The 14,915-nt window shown below is 37.7% G+C and overlaps 1 protein-coding gene across 6 annotated transcripts in view; it reads left to right on the forward strand.

Moving 5' to 3' along the window:
* MDM4 (MDM4 regulator of p53) overlaps positions 1 to 13,773 on the forward strand; it is a 54,876-nt gene extending 41,103 nt beyond the window's left edge. For all 6 annotated transcript variants that reach the window (XM_061159891.1, XM_061159890.1, XM_061159894.1 and 3 more), the window contains one exon: positions 1,624 to 13,773. In XM_061159891.1, the coding sequence (XP_061015874.1) occupies positions 1,624 to 2,196 (573 nt within the window). In that variant the 3' untranslated portion in view covers positions 2,197 to 13,773. The remainder of the gene's footprint in view (positions 1 to 1,623) is intronic.
* Positions 13,774 to 14,915: the final 1,142 nt, after the last annotated feature.

A 14,915-nucleotide genomic window follows, 5' to 3' on the forward strand; every position in this document is an offset into this window, starting at 1 on the left:
CTTAACTAGAAACAAATGGAAAATGGCTTAATGTCCATGGAGGTTTATATTAATGAAGGGTTGATAAATGAATTTTGAGTATTAAGCTGTTAGGTAATAGGTACGGATTTGTCATCAGTTGGCAACTGAGGTTTAGACTCATGTGAATGTCTTGCATGTCTCTTTTCATGCTAGCTCCCCATTTGCTCTTTAGTACTTTCTTTGGCTAACTGATTGCGGGAAGAAAGATGGTGGAGTAAGTTTAAGGAGGGGGTTTTAACAGTCTGCTGCTTGGGGATATAAAAATCTTTGGTTGTCTCTACTGTTTATCCTGTCCCCCAACTCCTACCCCACCACTGCTGACCATTACGGTAATTCATTGCAAATTATTTGTCTGCATGGTTAAGTAATAGGGTGGGATATATTGGTCCATTAAGTGTTCTTGACCATAATATGAATAGCAGAGATAAGTGTTTCCATCCTAATCAGATATTTGAGGCACTTTGGGCCCAGAAAACCTGTTAAGCAAGTGGATTATATTTCATCAATTCAGAGCTGCCATAGAATTTAATAAATCCTATTATTTTATGTACTACTAAAAAAGAAAAGTGATGCCAATTAGACTATGACACACCATCAATTATGAATTCCAAATCTTTATGAAGTTCCTTGCATATTTGTATTGCATTTCAGATGAGATCTGAGGATCTTAAAACTGGCAGGACTGTTCTGAGGCTCTCTGGAGAAACATCCCAGTTTAACAAATGGTCATATCCCTGCCTCTCAGTATAGGCAGTTGAGTTGTGACTTCCTTTTTTTTTTTTTTTTTTTTTTTTGAGTTGTGACTTCTAAATTTGAAGTGCTTGACCTTTGTTCTGAAAGTACAGATCAGCATGTATCAAATCATCGATCCTGTCAAAACCAGGCAATTACCCACATTTAAATACACTTGACTTCTTCCAGGTAGCTACCTTTGAATTAAGCAAGGCATTTAAAATTCACTGTGCTCTGTTATCTCCTAATTTGAATATGGAGAAGTAGGAAAAAAAATTACCTGGCATTCAAGGACAGGCGCATTCATTTTTCAGAGTGCGATTTAGGCATACAATTGCCTACCTGTTCCTGAGAGCAGTGAGGGAAGGAGTAAATGTACTAGTTGTCAAATAATCATTTTAATTTTAGCTTCTGTTTTGACAAATTTTATAGCATTTTTTAATTAGTAGGAAAGAATGACATATTGAGTATTACCTTTGCTTCATTCTTTAACCTCTTGCTCAATAACAGAGTAAGTTGTACAAAGAACTGCCTTTTTGTAAAAAGAAGGCAGTGGGTAAAAGCGAACAAGGCAAATTGCACGCAGACTAAATAGAAAGCTAAAATAGTTTAACTTTCTTAAAGATAACTACATCACATTTGGCTTGAAATGGCAATTATGTCGCTATCATTGTAAAACTTCTCAAGATGTTCTTACAGATAGCTGTAGGCTTTGCTCAAGTTCTAGGCTAGAACTTGAGTGTCTGGTGTGAAATGCCTGGATTATTACTATCTTAGTGTGAGATGATGAAAATTTGGCCTACTCTCCCTTTTCCTCAGTATCATGTTTTCCACTGAGTGAGTATTAACTGGCTGCATTTGTCTTTGTAGGATGAGTGGCAGTGTACTGAGTGCAAGAAATTTAACTCTCCAAGCAAGAGGTACTGTTTTCGTTGCTGGGCCTTGAGGAAGGATTGGTACTCAGATTGTTCCAAGTTAACCCATTCTCTCTCCACATCTGCTATCACTGCCATACCTGAAAAGCAAGAAAGTGAAGGAATTGATGTCCCTGACTGCAGAAGAACTGTATCAGCTCCAGTTGTTAGACCTAAAGATATTTACATAAAGGAAGAAAACTCTGAACATTTTGATCCTTGCAACTCGGTGGAATTCTTGGATTTGGCTCATAGTTCTGAAAGCCAAGAGACCGTATCAAGCATGGTAGAACAATCAGATAACCTTTTTGAACAGAGAAAAGATACAGAAAACATGGAGGATTGCCAGAATCTTTTGAAGCCATGTAGTCTGTGTGAGAAAAGACCACGAGACGGAAACATCATTCACGGGAGGACAGGCCATCTTGTCACTTGTTTTCATTGTGCTAGAAGACTAAAGAAGGCTGGGGCTTCTTGTCCTATTTGCAAGAAAGAGATTCAGTTGGTTATTAAGGTTTTTGTAGCATAGCTGAATCGGTGAATTACAGACACATATTAACAGAGCTGGTCATGTATCCAAATATCAGTATTGAGCATCTCTACGCAGGGTCACTCATTTCATACTTTCATTTATTCTTGTAAACTTTTATGTTCTAAGCCATTTTTACCTCTAAACTTATAGAATTTGAGAATAAGTTCTTTAGAACTACATTATCAGTATGGAGACTGTTAACATTAAAAGAGAAGTTAATCATTCTGTCTTCAAAGATGAGGCTCTGGGAGGGAGTAGTACAAATAGAAATACATTCGTTCTTTCATTTACCAAATTACCTGAAGATGAATCATTTCTTTATTTAATTTAATTTCTTACTGTTCTTTTCTGGTAGGGAATGTTCTTGGGCATCAAAATCCAAAGTGACTGTTAGAAAGATATTAAAGCTATCAATGAAAAAACAAGTAATTAATGTATAAAGTAGACTATGTTGTGTGATTAAGAGAAACGATTATTTTTGTAAAGTGCCTAGAACAGTGATATCCAACATTTTTGCTAACATACCTCAAAAAACAATTTTGAAAAAGTACATACAACTTTTTGCACATTTTAAAAATTGAGGTGTAGTTAGCCAACAGTAAAGTCAGTAAAGTGTTCCCTTGTGCTGAATTGTAGACATCTCAGTAGCCACCTGAAGCAAGCAGTAGTGCATTTCTATCTCCTTTTCCAGGCAGTTCCTCCATCATTTCATGACTCTTACCCTCAATTAGTTTTCCTTTTGCACATGTTAAATTTGACTTTTAAATTTTTAAAATAAATTTAACTAATTAAAGAGGATGTATCATCCAATATATTGTAGATGTGCTTTAAAGATATTTTTGCCAAAACCTTGGAGCTGTAGATCTGGCTGGTTGAATTTATAGAAAAAGTCCTGTCATATAAACTGGCAAAGCCTATTCTCATTATAAAACTAATCAGCCAAATCAAACTTCATTTTCAGTCGGAATGTTTGACTTTATATTAATTTATTTTTTGGCCACACTGTACAGTATATGGGATCCCCAACCAGCAATCAAACCCGTGCCCCCTGCATCAGGAGCATGGAGTCTTACCATTGAACCGCCAGGGAAGGCCCTGTTTGACTTCATTTTTAATCCAGTTACATAGCCTTCTCAGTCACAGTTCTAAGATAAGGCACAGAAGTTTTGACCAAAGCTCTCTGTGCTCTACTCTGCCCTCTTGGTCTCCCGGGAGCCTGCTCGGGGTTTTTGTCTTTTTATTTGATGCCTCTAAAGGCTCTTTTAATGTTCTGAGGCAGTGCCCCATAAGATTCTAGGTGGGTGAGAGGCAGCCTTTTGGGTGAGAAGTAGCCTGCCTTCTGAGAATAGGGAGTATGGCAGTTGTGAAAAGGAAAGCATTTAAAGATAACCCTGAAGAGGTTTTATCTATGCATGTAAATATTAGGATAATACATATGGAAATTGAAGATCTTTAAGTTGCTTTCCTTATGGATATTCCTGTCTACTTTTCCTATGGAAAAAATTTTGGTGTATGCTCAGCAGTATGAATATTTTGAAGACTAAGGCCCTAAAATTACTAAATTTAAGGCTCTTAAGAATCACCTGGGTTGCTTGTTATAAGCCCAACTTTACTCCCTGCCCCAAACACACACATACGCATGCATTCACAGGAGCTGGTGTACACACAGGTACAGAGAGTAGAGCAGAATCCCTTTATTTAGCATCGTGTTTAGAGAAGTTCTGCTAAACTCGTAGAAATTAACTAGCATACACTCATATACTTAACCTCTTATTTTGCACATGAGGCTGAAAGGATAAACGACTGCTGAAAGTCACAGCTAGTGATAGAACTCTTACTGGGATCCAAGTCTCCTACAGTAAATCTTTAAACCATGCTTTCTTCCTTCTCATTATTTGTTAACTGTTTCAACTGTGGTATTTGTTGAATTTGCAATAACTAGTAGCCTTAAAATACTGAAGAATGTGAGCTGCAGACGAAATAGGACTTCAGAGAGAATACAGACTTTTAACCGTTTCTCCTCAAAGAGAGAAGGCAGTACATGTCCACTTCTCTTACATAATCTGATAAATTACTCCTCCCACTGGAAAGACTGGTAGAGGCAGCAGAGGAACCTGAACTCTCTCTCCAGTGTTTTTCATCCTTGAGGGATGAAACTTAGGTCTCTGGCTGTCTCCAGGCATTAGGGACAAGGGTTTTTTCCCCTCAGTAAATAGAATCAGTCCTTCAAGTTCAGTGTTTTGTTAGACTATGGTAAGTGCTCTAAAAATTTAGGAAGTTAGTAACTTTATGCCCCATTTCCTCTCCCCACACTGCTCTCTTCATGATAGTTTGATAGCTATTGATTTTAATTTTGCCAGTTAATTGCTTTTGCAAGTAAAATGAGGAATAGGGAGAGCTGGGATCTGCACTTGTACCCTCTGGTCCCTCTTACAATAAAGTTGAGTTTTTGAAGAAAGCTTAATAAGAAAAAGTCTAAAATTTTAATTTTTGTATATAGATATTTGTTGCTAATTTGCTAGCACAGAATCCTCTTACGCTACTCTACTTACTTTTTTTCCCCCTTGGATCACCTGGGTTTTTACTGTCTCCATTAGCAGTAAATACTTCGCTTAGGAGATTTTAAACTGCACATTTGAGCTGAAAATATTTCAATAAATGTACACTTAGGTGTACTGAACCCCTATCAAGAGTCTTGAATGACTGAAATGTTATAAAGAGCTGTATCTGCAGAAGGAGGTAGTATTTCTTTTGTAGCTTATCTGAAATCCAAGATGCTGCTTCTGCAGTTTGTTTTCCATCATCCAGGATCTTTGTTTTATTTATTTTTTTAACTTTTTACTTTGTATCGGAGTATAGCCAGGTAACAATGTTATGATAGTTTCAAGTGCACAGCAAAGTGACTCAACCATACATATACATATATCTGTAAGAACTGGCCTGCGATGCGGGAGACCCAGGTTTGGTCCCTGGGAAGATCCCCTGGAGAAGTAAATGGCAACCCACACCAGTATGCTTGCTTGGAGAATCCCATGGACAGAGGAGCCTGGCGGGCTATAGTCCCTGGGGTCTCAAAAGAGTCAGACACAACTGAACAATTGACACTTTCACTTCATTCTACCCCAAACTTCCCTCGCATCCAGGCTGCTGTATAACCTTGAACAGAGCTCCTTGTACAATACAGTGGATCCTTTTTGGTTATCCATTTTAAATATAGCAGTGTGTACATGTTGATCTCAAACTCTAATTATCCCTTCCCCCTATGTTTCTCCGCTGGTAACTTAAGTTCTCTAAGTCTGTGATTTTGCTTCTGATTTGTAATTAAGTTTACTGGTATAATTTCTTTTTTGACTCTGCATGTAAGGAATATCGTGTGATATTTCTGTTTCTCCATCTTCACTCAGTCTGTCAGTCTCTGGGTCCATCCACGGTGCTGCGGATGGCATTTCATTCTTTTTAATGGCTGAGTAGTGTTCCATTGTGTGTATGTACCACATCTTCCTCACCCATTCCTCTGTTGACAGGCACTTAGGTTGCTTCCATTTTTCGGCTGTTGTAAACAGCACTGCAGTGAACACTAGGGTGCATGTCCTTTCTCCACATATATTCCCAGGAGTGGGATCGCAGGGTCGTATGGTAGCTCTATTTTTAGTTTTTTAAGGAACCTCCATACTGTTCTCTGTAGTGGCTGCACCATTTTACATTCTCACCAACAGTGTAGGAGGGTTCCCTTCTTTCCACACCATGTCCAGTTATTTACTGTTTATGGATTTTTTGATAATGGCCATTTTGGCTGATGTGAGGTGATAACCTCATTGTAGTTTTGATTTGCATTTCTCTAATAATTAGCAATGTTGAACACCTTTTCATGTGCCTCTAAGCCATCTGTATCTCCTTTTGAGAAATGTCTGTTTAGGTCTTCTGCCCATTTTTGTTTGTCTTTTAATTAAATTTCTTATTTTAAGGTAATTGTAGATTCACGTGCAGCTGTAGGAAGCAGTACAGAGAAATGCCTTGTAATCTGTAATGATTTCCTCCAATAGTAACATCTTGAAAAGCTGTAGTACAGCATCACAACCAGGATATTGACGATACAGTGTGGATAAAAAGCATTTCCATCACTGCTGGAATCCTTCTATAATCCTTTATAGACCTGTTAGGTTCCTTATAACCTTATCCCCTCTTTAGCCCTAGAAATTACTAATTTGTTTTCCATTTCTGTGATATTGTGACTTCAGAAATGCTCGTGCATGGAACCATATGGTATGCAACCTTTTGGGATTGGATTTTTTTTTCCCCCCAGCATAATTGCCTGGAAATACATCTGAGATATATATGAATAATTCTTTTAACTGCTGAGCAGTATTTTAGGGTATAGCTGTACTACAGTTTGCTTAATGATTCACTCATCAAATGACATCTAGATTCTTTCTAGTTTTTGCCATTATTAAAAAAGCTGCTCTAAGCATTTGTGTACATATTTTTGAACAAACCGAAGTTTTAATTTCTCTGGGATAAATGCTTAGTAGTACAATTGATAAGAAGGTATGATAAATGAATTTTAGCTTTTAAGAATTGCCAAATGCTTTTTCCTTAATGGCTATGCCATTTCACTTTCTCATGAGCAATTTAAGAGTGATCTAGTTCTCTGCATGGTCACTAGAATTTGGTGCTTTCACTCTCTCTATATAAATATTTAATTTTAGTCATTCTGATAGATAGGTGATGATATCCCATTGTGGTTTTAATTACAATTTTCCTAATAACTGAACCTTTTAACTGAACCTGAGATAAGTGAACCTGAGACAAGTGAACTAGAACCTTTTATATGCCATACGTACATCCTCTTTGGTAAAGTGTTTGTCTTTTGCCCATTTTCTAATTGCTTTCTTACTATTGAGTTTTGGGTTCAGTTCAGTTCAGTTGCTCAGTTGTGTCTGACTCTTTGCAACCCCATGGACTGCAGCATGCCAGGCCTCCCTGTCCCATCACCAACTCCCAGAGTTTACGAGTCAGTGATGCCATCCAACCACCTCATCCTGTCGTCCCCTTCTCCTCCCGCCCTCAGTCAGGGTCTTTTCAAATGAGTCAGCTCTTAGCATCAGGCGGCCAAAGTATTGGAGTTTCAGGTTCAACGTCAGTCCTTCCAATGAATATTCAGGATTGCTTTCCTTTAAGATGGACTGGGAGTTCTTTTTATACTCTAGATATTAGTCCTTTGCTGTATATGGGGTTTGAAAATATTTCTCCCACTCTGTAGTTGGTCTTTTTATCCCTTTCAGAGGACCTTAGAAATAGTTTGTAGTTTTGATAAAGTTCAATTTATCAGTTTTTCTGTATATATTTTGTGCTTTGCCATCAAGTTTTGTTTAGCCCCAAATCTGGAATATTTTGTCCTTGTTTTCTATAACAGTTTTGTAGTCTGATATTTTACATTTAAATCTGTGAATCATCTTGATTTAATTTTGTATAAGTTATAATTAGATGAAGATTTTTCTTTTTTTTTTGTCTTATGATGCCCTATTGTCCCAGCAGCATTTGTTCAAAGACTATTCTTCACTTATTTATTTTGAAAGACTTTTAATTTTATATTGGCGTGTAGTCAGTTAACAATATTGTGAAGTCAGGGAGTACTTTGGCTATTCAGGGTCTTGTCTCCGTACAGATTTCAAGATTTTTTGTTCTAGTTCTGTGAAGAAGGCCGTTGATGATTTGATAGGGATTACATTGAATCTGTAGATTGCCTTAGGTAGTATAGTTATTTTGATACTGTTGATTCGTCCAATCCACAAAATGTGTTTTATCGCCCATTTGTTTGTATCTTTGATTTCTTTCAACAGCATCTTAGAGTTTTCAGAGTACAGGTTTTTTGTCTCCTTAAGTAGGTTTACTCCTAAGATATTTTATTCATTTTGATGCAGTGGTAAGTGAAATTGTTTCTTGAATCTCTTTCTAATCTTTTATTGTTAGTATATAGAGATGCAAAAGATTGATGTGTATTAATTTGTAACCTGCAGCTTTACGAGCTTCGTGGATGAGTGCTAGTAGTTTTCTTGTCGCGTCTTGAGGATTTTCTGTGTATAGGATCATGTCATCTGCAAGCAGTGACAGTTCAACTTCTTTTCCAGCTTGGATTCCTTTTATTTCTTTTTTTCTCTGATTGCCATAGCTAGGACTTCCAAAACTGTTGAATAAAAGTGGCGAGAGTGGACACCCTTGTCTTGCTCCTGGCCTTGTAAGAAATGCTTTCAGTTTTTTACCATTGAATATAATGTTAGCTGTAGGTTTGTTGAATATGTTGAGGTATGTTCCCTCTATATTCACTTTCTGGAGAGTTTTTATCATAAATGAGTACTGAATTTTGTCCGAACCTTTTTCTGCATCTATTGATCATTGGGCTTCCCTTATGGCTCAGATGGTAAAGAATCTGCCTGCAATACAGGAGACCCAGGTTCAATCTCTGGGTCGGGATGATCCCCTGGAGAAGGGAATGGCAACCCACTCCAGTATTCTTGCCTGGAAAATCCCATGGACAGAGGACCCTGGAGTGCTACAGTCCATGGGGTCTCAAAGAGTCAGACATGACTGAGCAACTTTCACTTTATTGATCATATGGCTTTTATTCTTCAATTTTTTTAATGTGGTGTACACACTGATTTATGAACATTAAAAAATCCTTGCATGACTGCAATAAATCCCACTTGATTATGGTGTATAACCCTTTTAATGTATTGTTGAATACAGATTGCGAGTATTTTGTTGAAGATTTTTGCTATGGTGTATAACCCTTTTAATGTATTGTTGAATACAGATTGCGAGTATTTTGTTGAAGATTTTTGCGTCTGTGTTCATCAGTGGTATTGGCTTGTAATTTTCCTTTTTGTAGTATCTTTGTCTTGTTTTGACGTCAGGGTGATGGTGGCCTCATAGAATGAGTTTGGGGGTTTTCCTTCCTGTCCCCTTTTTTGAAAGGGTTTCCAGAAGGATAGATGTTAACTTGTCTCTAAATAGATTTTGCCTGTGAAGTCATCAGGTGCTGGACTTTTGTTTGTTGGGAATTTTTAATCACCATTTTCAATTTCAGTGCTTGTGATTGTCTGTTTGTATTTTCTACTTCTTCCTGGTTCAGTTTTGGAATGCCAAACCTTTCTAAGAATGTGTCCGTTTCTTCCATGTCGTGCATTTTATTGGCATGCAGTTGCTCTTACGATCCTTTGTATTTCTGTGATGTCAGTTGTAGCTTCTCCTTTTTCATTTCTAATTTTATTGATTTGAGTCCTCTCCCCTTTTTTTCTTGATGAGTCTGGCTAAAGGTTTATCAATTCTGTTTATCTTTTCAGAGAACCAGCTTTTAGTTTCATTGGTCTTTGCTCTTTTCTTTGTCTCTATACCATTTATTTTCACTCTGATCATTATGATTTCTTTCCTGTCTGCTAGCTTTGAGGATTTTTTTTTTTTTTTTTTTTTAAGCTTTGAGTTTTGTTTGTTCCTTCTCTAGTTCCTTTGGATATAAGGTTAGGTTGTTTATCTGAGATTTTTTTCTTGTTTCCTGAGTTAAGACTTCCATAAACTTTCCTCTTAGAACTGCCTTTGTTGTATTTCATAGATTTTGGATTGTGGCTTTCATTTTCATTTGTCTCTAGGTATTTATTTTCTCTTTGATTTTTCTCAGTGATCCATTGGTTGTTTAGTAGCATGTTGTTTAGCCTCCACATGTTTGTTTGTTTTATTAGTTGGAGGCTAATTACTTAACAACATTTCAGTGGGTTTTGTCATACATTGATATGAATCAGCCATAGAGTTACACGTATCACATGTTTGTTTTTTTATAGTTTTTTTCTTGTAATTTATTTCCAGTCTAATAGCATGATGGTAAAAGAAGCTTGATACTATTTCAGTTTTCTTAAATTTACCAAGGCTTGCCTTGTGGCCCAGCATGTGGTCAGCCCTAGAGAATGTTCCATGTGCACCTGAGAAGAATGCTCTGTAAATATCAGTTAGTTCCATCTGGTCTACTATGTCATTTAAAGCCTCTGTTTCCTTGTTAATTTTCTGTGGGGTGTTAAAGTCCACCACTGTTGTGTGCTCCTGTCGGTTTCTCCCTTTGTGGCTCTTGTGCTGTGCTTGGTCACTCAGTCGTGTCTGACTCTTCGTGACCCCATGAACAGTAGCCCACCAAGCCCCTCTGTCCATGGGATTCTCCAGGCAAGAGTACTGGAGTGGGTTGCCGTTTCCTCCTCCACGGCTCCTAGTATTTGCCCTATATATTGAGGTGCTTCTATATTAGGTGCATATATATTTACAGTTGTTCTTGCATTTACAGTGTCTTCTTGGATTCATCTGTTGATCATTATGTATTGTCATCCTTTGTCTCTTATGTGCTCTGGGTGCTAAGTCGCTTCATAGTCTGACACTGCAGCCCGCCAGGCTCCTCTGTCCATGGGATTCTCCAGGCAAGAACACCGGAGTGGATTGCCATGCCCTCGAAGGAAACTTCCCAACTGTTGTCTCCTGTGTCTCTTGCATTGGTAGGCGGGTTCTTTACCGCTAGTGCCACCTGGGAACTTATCACAGTGTTTGTTTTAAAATCTATTTTGTCTGATATGAGTTTGCTATTCCAGCTTTCTTTTGAATTTCCATTTTCATGGAATACCTTCTTCCATCCCCCAGGATCTTCATTAAATGTTGTTTGGGAGCACAGCACAGCAAGTAGAACTCCTTGTGTTTCTTGGGTTAGGATGGGTTAGGGATCCTAAAAAGGGCCAAATAAAGCTATCAGAGCAGTGCTTTACCTGTAGTAACTTTTAAATCATCTTCTTGATCTATTTTTTATTTTCTTCTTTTTTCACTGTCACTGTGGTACAGATAAGCAAGACATGGTTTGTGTGTTAAGACTTCATAGTTTATTGCTATATGATGATGAAACTCTTGACTTCCAAACACTAGCATTTAGTTTGTAATTAGGGTTATTATAATGCTCTGGTTTTCTGGAGACAGGGCCAGTTTACTCTTGTTTTTCAGCATCTTACACAGGTTGTCTCTGTCTCTCCTGTTTCACTTTCAAATGTTTTCTTTTAGACATTAAATTATTACGGTCTTCCTAGTTATAGATAAGTCATGCTTAGCTTGAAACCTTAACTGTGTGGAAAAGATCTGTTAAAGTAGGTGTCAGTGGCGTTTATTGTTTCCACTGCATTATACCATAGACTTGTGATTAATGAAATCATCCCACATTAGCATCAGATTTCTTATTTTAGTTATTTAAATTAATATTTATGACCATGTTATCCCAGACAAAATGTTGAGACCAGAGATGACAAATCCTTAGAAAAGCAATGAATTTGCAGTTTATAGCTAAAATGTCTCCTGCCTGTTATTGTTAATCCATTCTGCTTGCACTGTACTTACAATACTTGGTATGCTTGGTACTGATAATACTTGGTATGCTTTTGTATTTTATACTTAAGCAGACTTTATCTTAGAGCAAGGCTTTAAGTTGATATTAACATTTCTTCAGAGTCCCTCTATGGAATATCATAGATTCCCAGTCCTAGACTTGAACAGCGGATCAGTGTCCAGACAGTCCAGCTTCTAAACTGCCACAAACTTAAGATTGAATCACTGCCAGGCATTTGAAATATTCAGTTGTGTTTTAATAATAATTTATGTATTAAAGCTGTATGTAATGCTTTATGTGATGTTATTTTGTTTGTAAGAACTTATTTTTAAAGGTCAGGATCTTATTTTTAGGTAGCCTTTTTTTGAAATGTTACTTAAATGCAATGTTGGCTTCTCTGACAGTTGCTAAAGAGAAATGTGTGAACTGTTAGATTAGTATATCTACAGAGCTCTTGTAAGTGGTATTGCTTGGTTTGTTTTTTTTAGAAAGTAGGAAACTTAACCAACTATTTGGTTTTTCCCAACAGACAGTTATTATGATCTTCTGAAAATATGATTTCCTTCTTTCTCTCTTCTTGCCACATTTCATGGCATGTGGAACTTCTCCAACCAGGGATTGAACCCTTGCCTTCTGCACTGGAAGCAGGGAGTCTTAACCACTGCCAGGGAAGTCCATGAAAGTATATGATTTTAGATACTGTGAATCTGTTGTTTTCCATTTAGCCAAATATCTGCTCAAATTGTTCATGTCTTAAAGAAGAATTCATTTTGACAGCTGTCTCATTCACGGGTGTTTATGTATGCACATACACTATCAAGACTGTTAATGCTTTTGCTAAAACTGGCTATATACTGGGTGATTTTAGAATCTGCACTTCAAAGATGAAGAAACCTGCAAGCTCTCCCCTGTGCCAAAAATAACCACATATAGTGTTTACAAATGTCTAGAATTTTGCACTACTGTAGCGTACCTGAGGTTACTTTACTGGAATTGTTCACATTTGTGATTAGCTGAGTTGCAGTTTAGCATATGAGAAGAAATATTGGAGACTCTAAAGCTAAACTGGAAATGGAAATTATCTGAGGTGGTAGTTCAGGTGACACCCCCCAGACCTAATTTGGGAACAGTTTTTTCCAGATGGCCTTGAGATATTCTTTTTGTTGATAGAGCTTTCCTTGCTTGCCATTGCTATATTCTTTCTTTAGCAACCAGATCTCTTTTTCTTCTGTGGGAAAATGTCCTATTAGTATTTTGAGATCTTTTAATGCAATGAATGTGCAATCCCAAATAATGCCACTGTTGGTGAATGTGGTATTGTTAAAATATTATAATAAGCTTACACTTGGGGTTTACTGTACTTCTCTCAAGAGCCTTTTGAATGACTGGACTGTTACAGAGAAAGAAGTGTTCAGAAGGAGGTAGTATTTCTTGATAGCTTACCTGAAATCCAGATGCTGCTTCTGCAGGTGGTTTTTGTTCACTGGGGATCTTTATTAAATGTTATCTTGGAGGATAGCCCAGCAGGTAGAACTGCTTTTATCTTGGGGCAGGATGGGTCAAGTATCCTAAAAAGGGCCAGATACTAGAAGTTGTTAAGCTTTTGGTAGACCAAGCTCTGGGGTATATATTCAGAATGCCTCATCTCCTGGAAGCTGAGCTCCCCTTTGTGCCTGCCTAGCAGAGCCTACATTACTTCCTTTTACCCATGCCTCTAGCTCATATATCCTTTGCTTCACATGATCTCTTGTCTAGGAGAGTTCTGCCTCTAGGTTCTGAGAGAAGTATGTATGTAAATTTGGGTAGTAGCTACAACTGCCTTGTTATGGTCTTGATATAAAAAATTCTGTCTTACATGCACTTGAATAGGTGGCATAAAATGCAATCTGTATATAAAAATCATGCAATTTTCTAAATAACATCTAATTAGGTAGTCATAGTTAATAATAGTAGCAAATATGGTTTCATAAAATGGGAAGAAAAAGGCAATTTAAAATAACTTTGAAAAAAAAAAAACCAACTTTGAAACCAGCCCAGAACATGAGGAAAGGAGATATTTCCATGAGTTCTTGCCTAATCTTTTAGCTATCACTAAGTTGATAACTCTGTATCTTTTTGCACTATGTATTTGATTTTGTTGTGCTTTTTTTGTATATTAAATAATTTTCATTTTGTCATTTTGTGGTGTCATTATTGAGGAAATACATAATTGTTTTTGTATACAGCAAAATCTTGTTTTCTGTCATCATATACAGTCTTTGATGAGAACGAATGAAGAGAGTAGCTTTTACAATAGAAGTTATGGTACTTAAAAACAACTTTTAATCCCCCCACCCCCAATCATACACCCAATTAATATTAATAGAGTAAGTGTTATATTTCACTTTTGGGTTCCCAATCTTGAAGGAAACCTCAAAATTTGGGGGGAATTTTTTATTAATAGCCTTCCTTGGTGACTCAGATGGTAGAGTCTGCCTGCAATGCGGGAGACCTGGGTTCAATCCCCGGGTAGGAAGATGCCCTGGAGAAGGAAATGGCAACCCACTCTAGTACTCTTACCTGGAAAATCCCATGGACAGAGGAACCTGGTGGGCTGTTTCAATTTTAGGTTCCTAATCTTGAAGGAAACCTCAAAATTTACAGAGTATCTTCTATTAATAGTTAAGGCAGTGAGTTGTGGAGGTTCCCCCTAGAGCCCTTGAGAATTAGAGCACATATAGCACCTGCATGTCTAGAGTGGTGTAAGGCAAGCCGCCTTCCGGTCCCAAGACTGCCTGACTCTTCAGAACCCATGAATATATCAGCCTGTCTACCACCCTCTGCTACTGATGTAGAGATTTCAGGGTTGCCCTTGAGTTTATGAAGAGGCAAGAGCAGGACTCTTTCACTGTGGTTTTGAACTGAAGCTTGTGTGAGAGGTCCTGAGGGCTTGTCACCAAGTACTCACTGATCACTCACTTGTATGCTGGGCGTGTGCTGGGGTCTCTAGCAGGGATCCTAAACTTTGGGGAATTGCAGCCCTCCTTGAAAAGCTAATGAAACTTACGAAATCTCTTGTTAAAAGTACATTTCACATTTACTTTCAGGAGCTTCATTGAAACTAGTCTGTGACCCCCCCCCAGGTTCTGTTCTTTGGAGTGATATCAAAGAAAAGTGAGACCTGTCCATAAGGAGTTTGGCTAGCTCACATGCTAAGGCCGGTAAGGTGGATAAAGCTGGTCAGTTGTCCTGAGTTTACAGCTATCGTGTAGTTGGCACAGGTTGGCACGCACACAACTTTTGGGAGCGCCCTTGCCGTGTTCCGCATCAAACACGACAG

The sequence above is a fragment of the Dama dama genome, chromosome 14 (genome assembly GCF_033118175.1).
Source record: "Dama dama isolate Ldn47 chromosome 14, ASM3311817v1, whole genome shotgun sequence".
Taxonomy (NCBI): domain Eukaryota; kingdom Metazoa; phylum Chordata; class Mammalia; order Artiodactyla; family Cervidae; genus Dama; species Dama dama.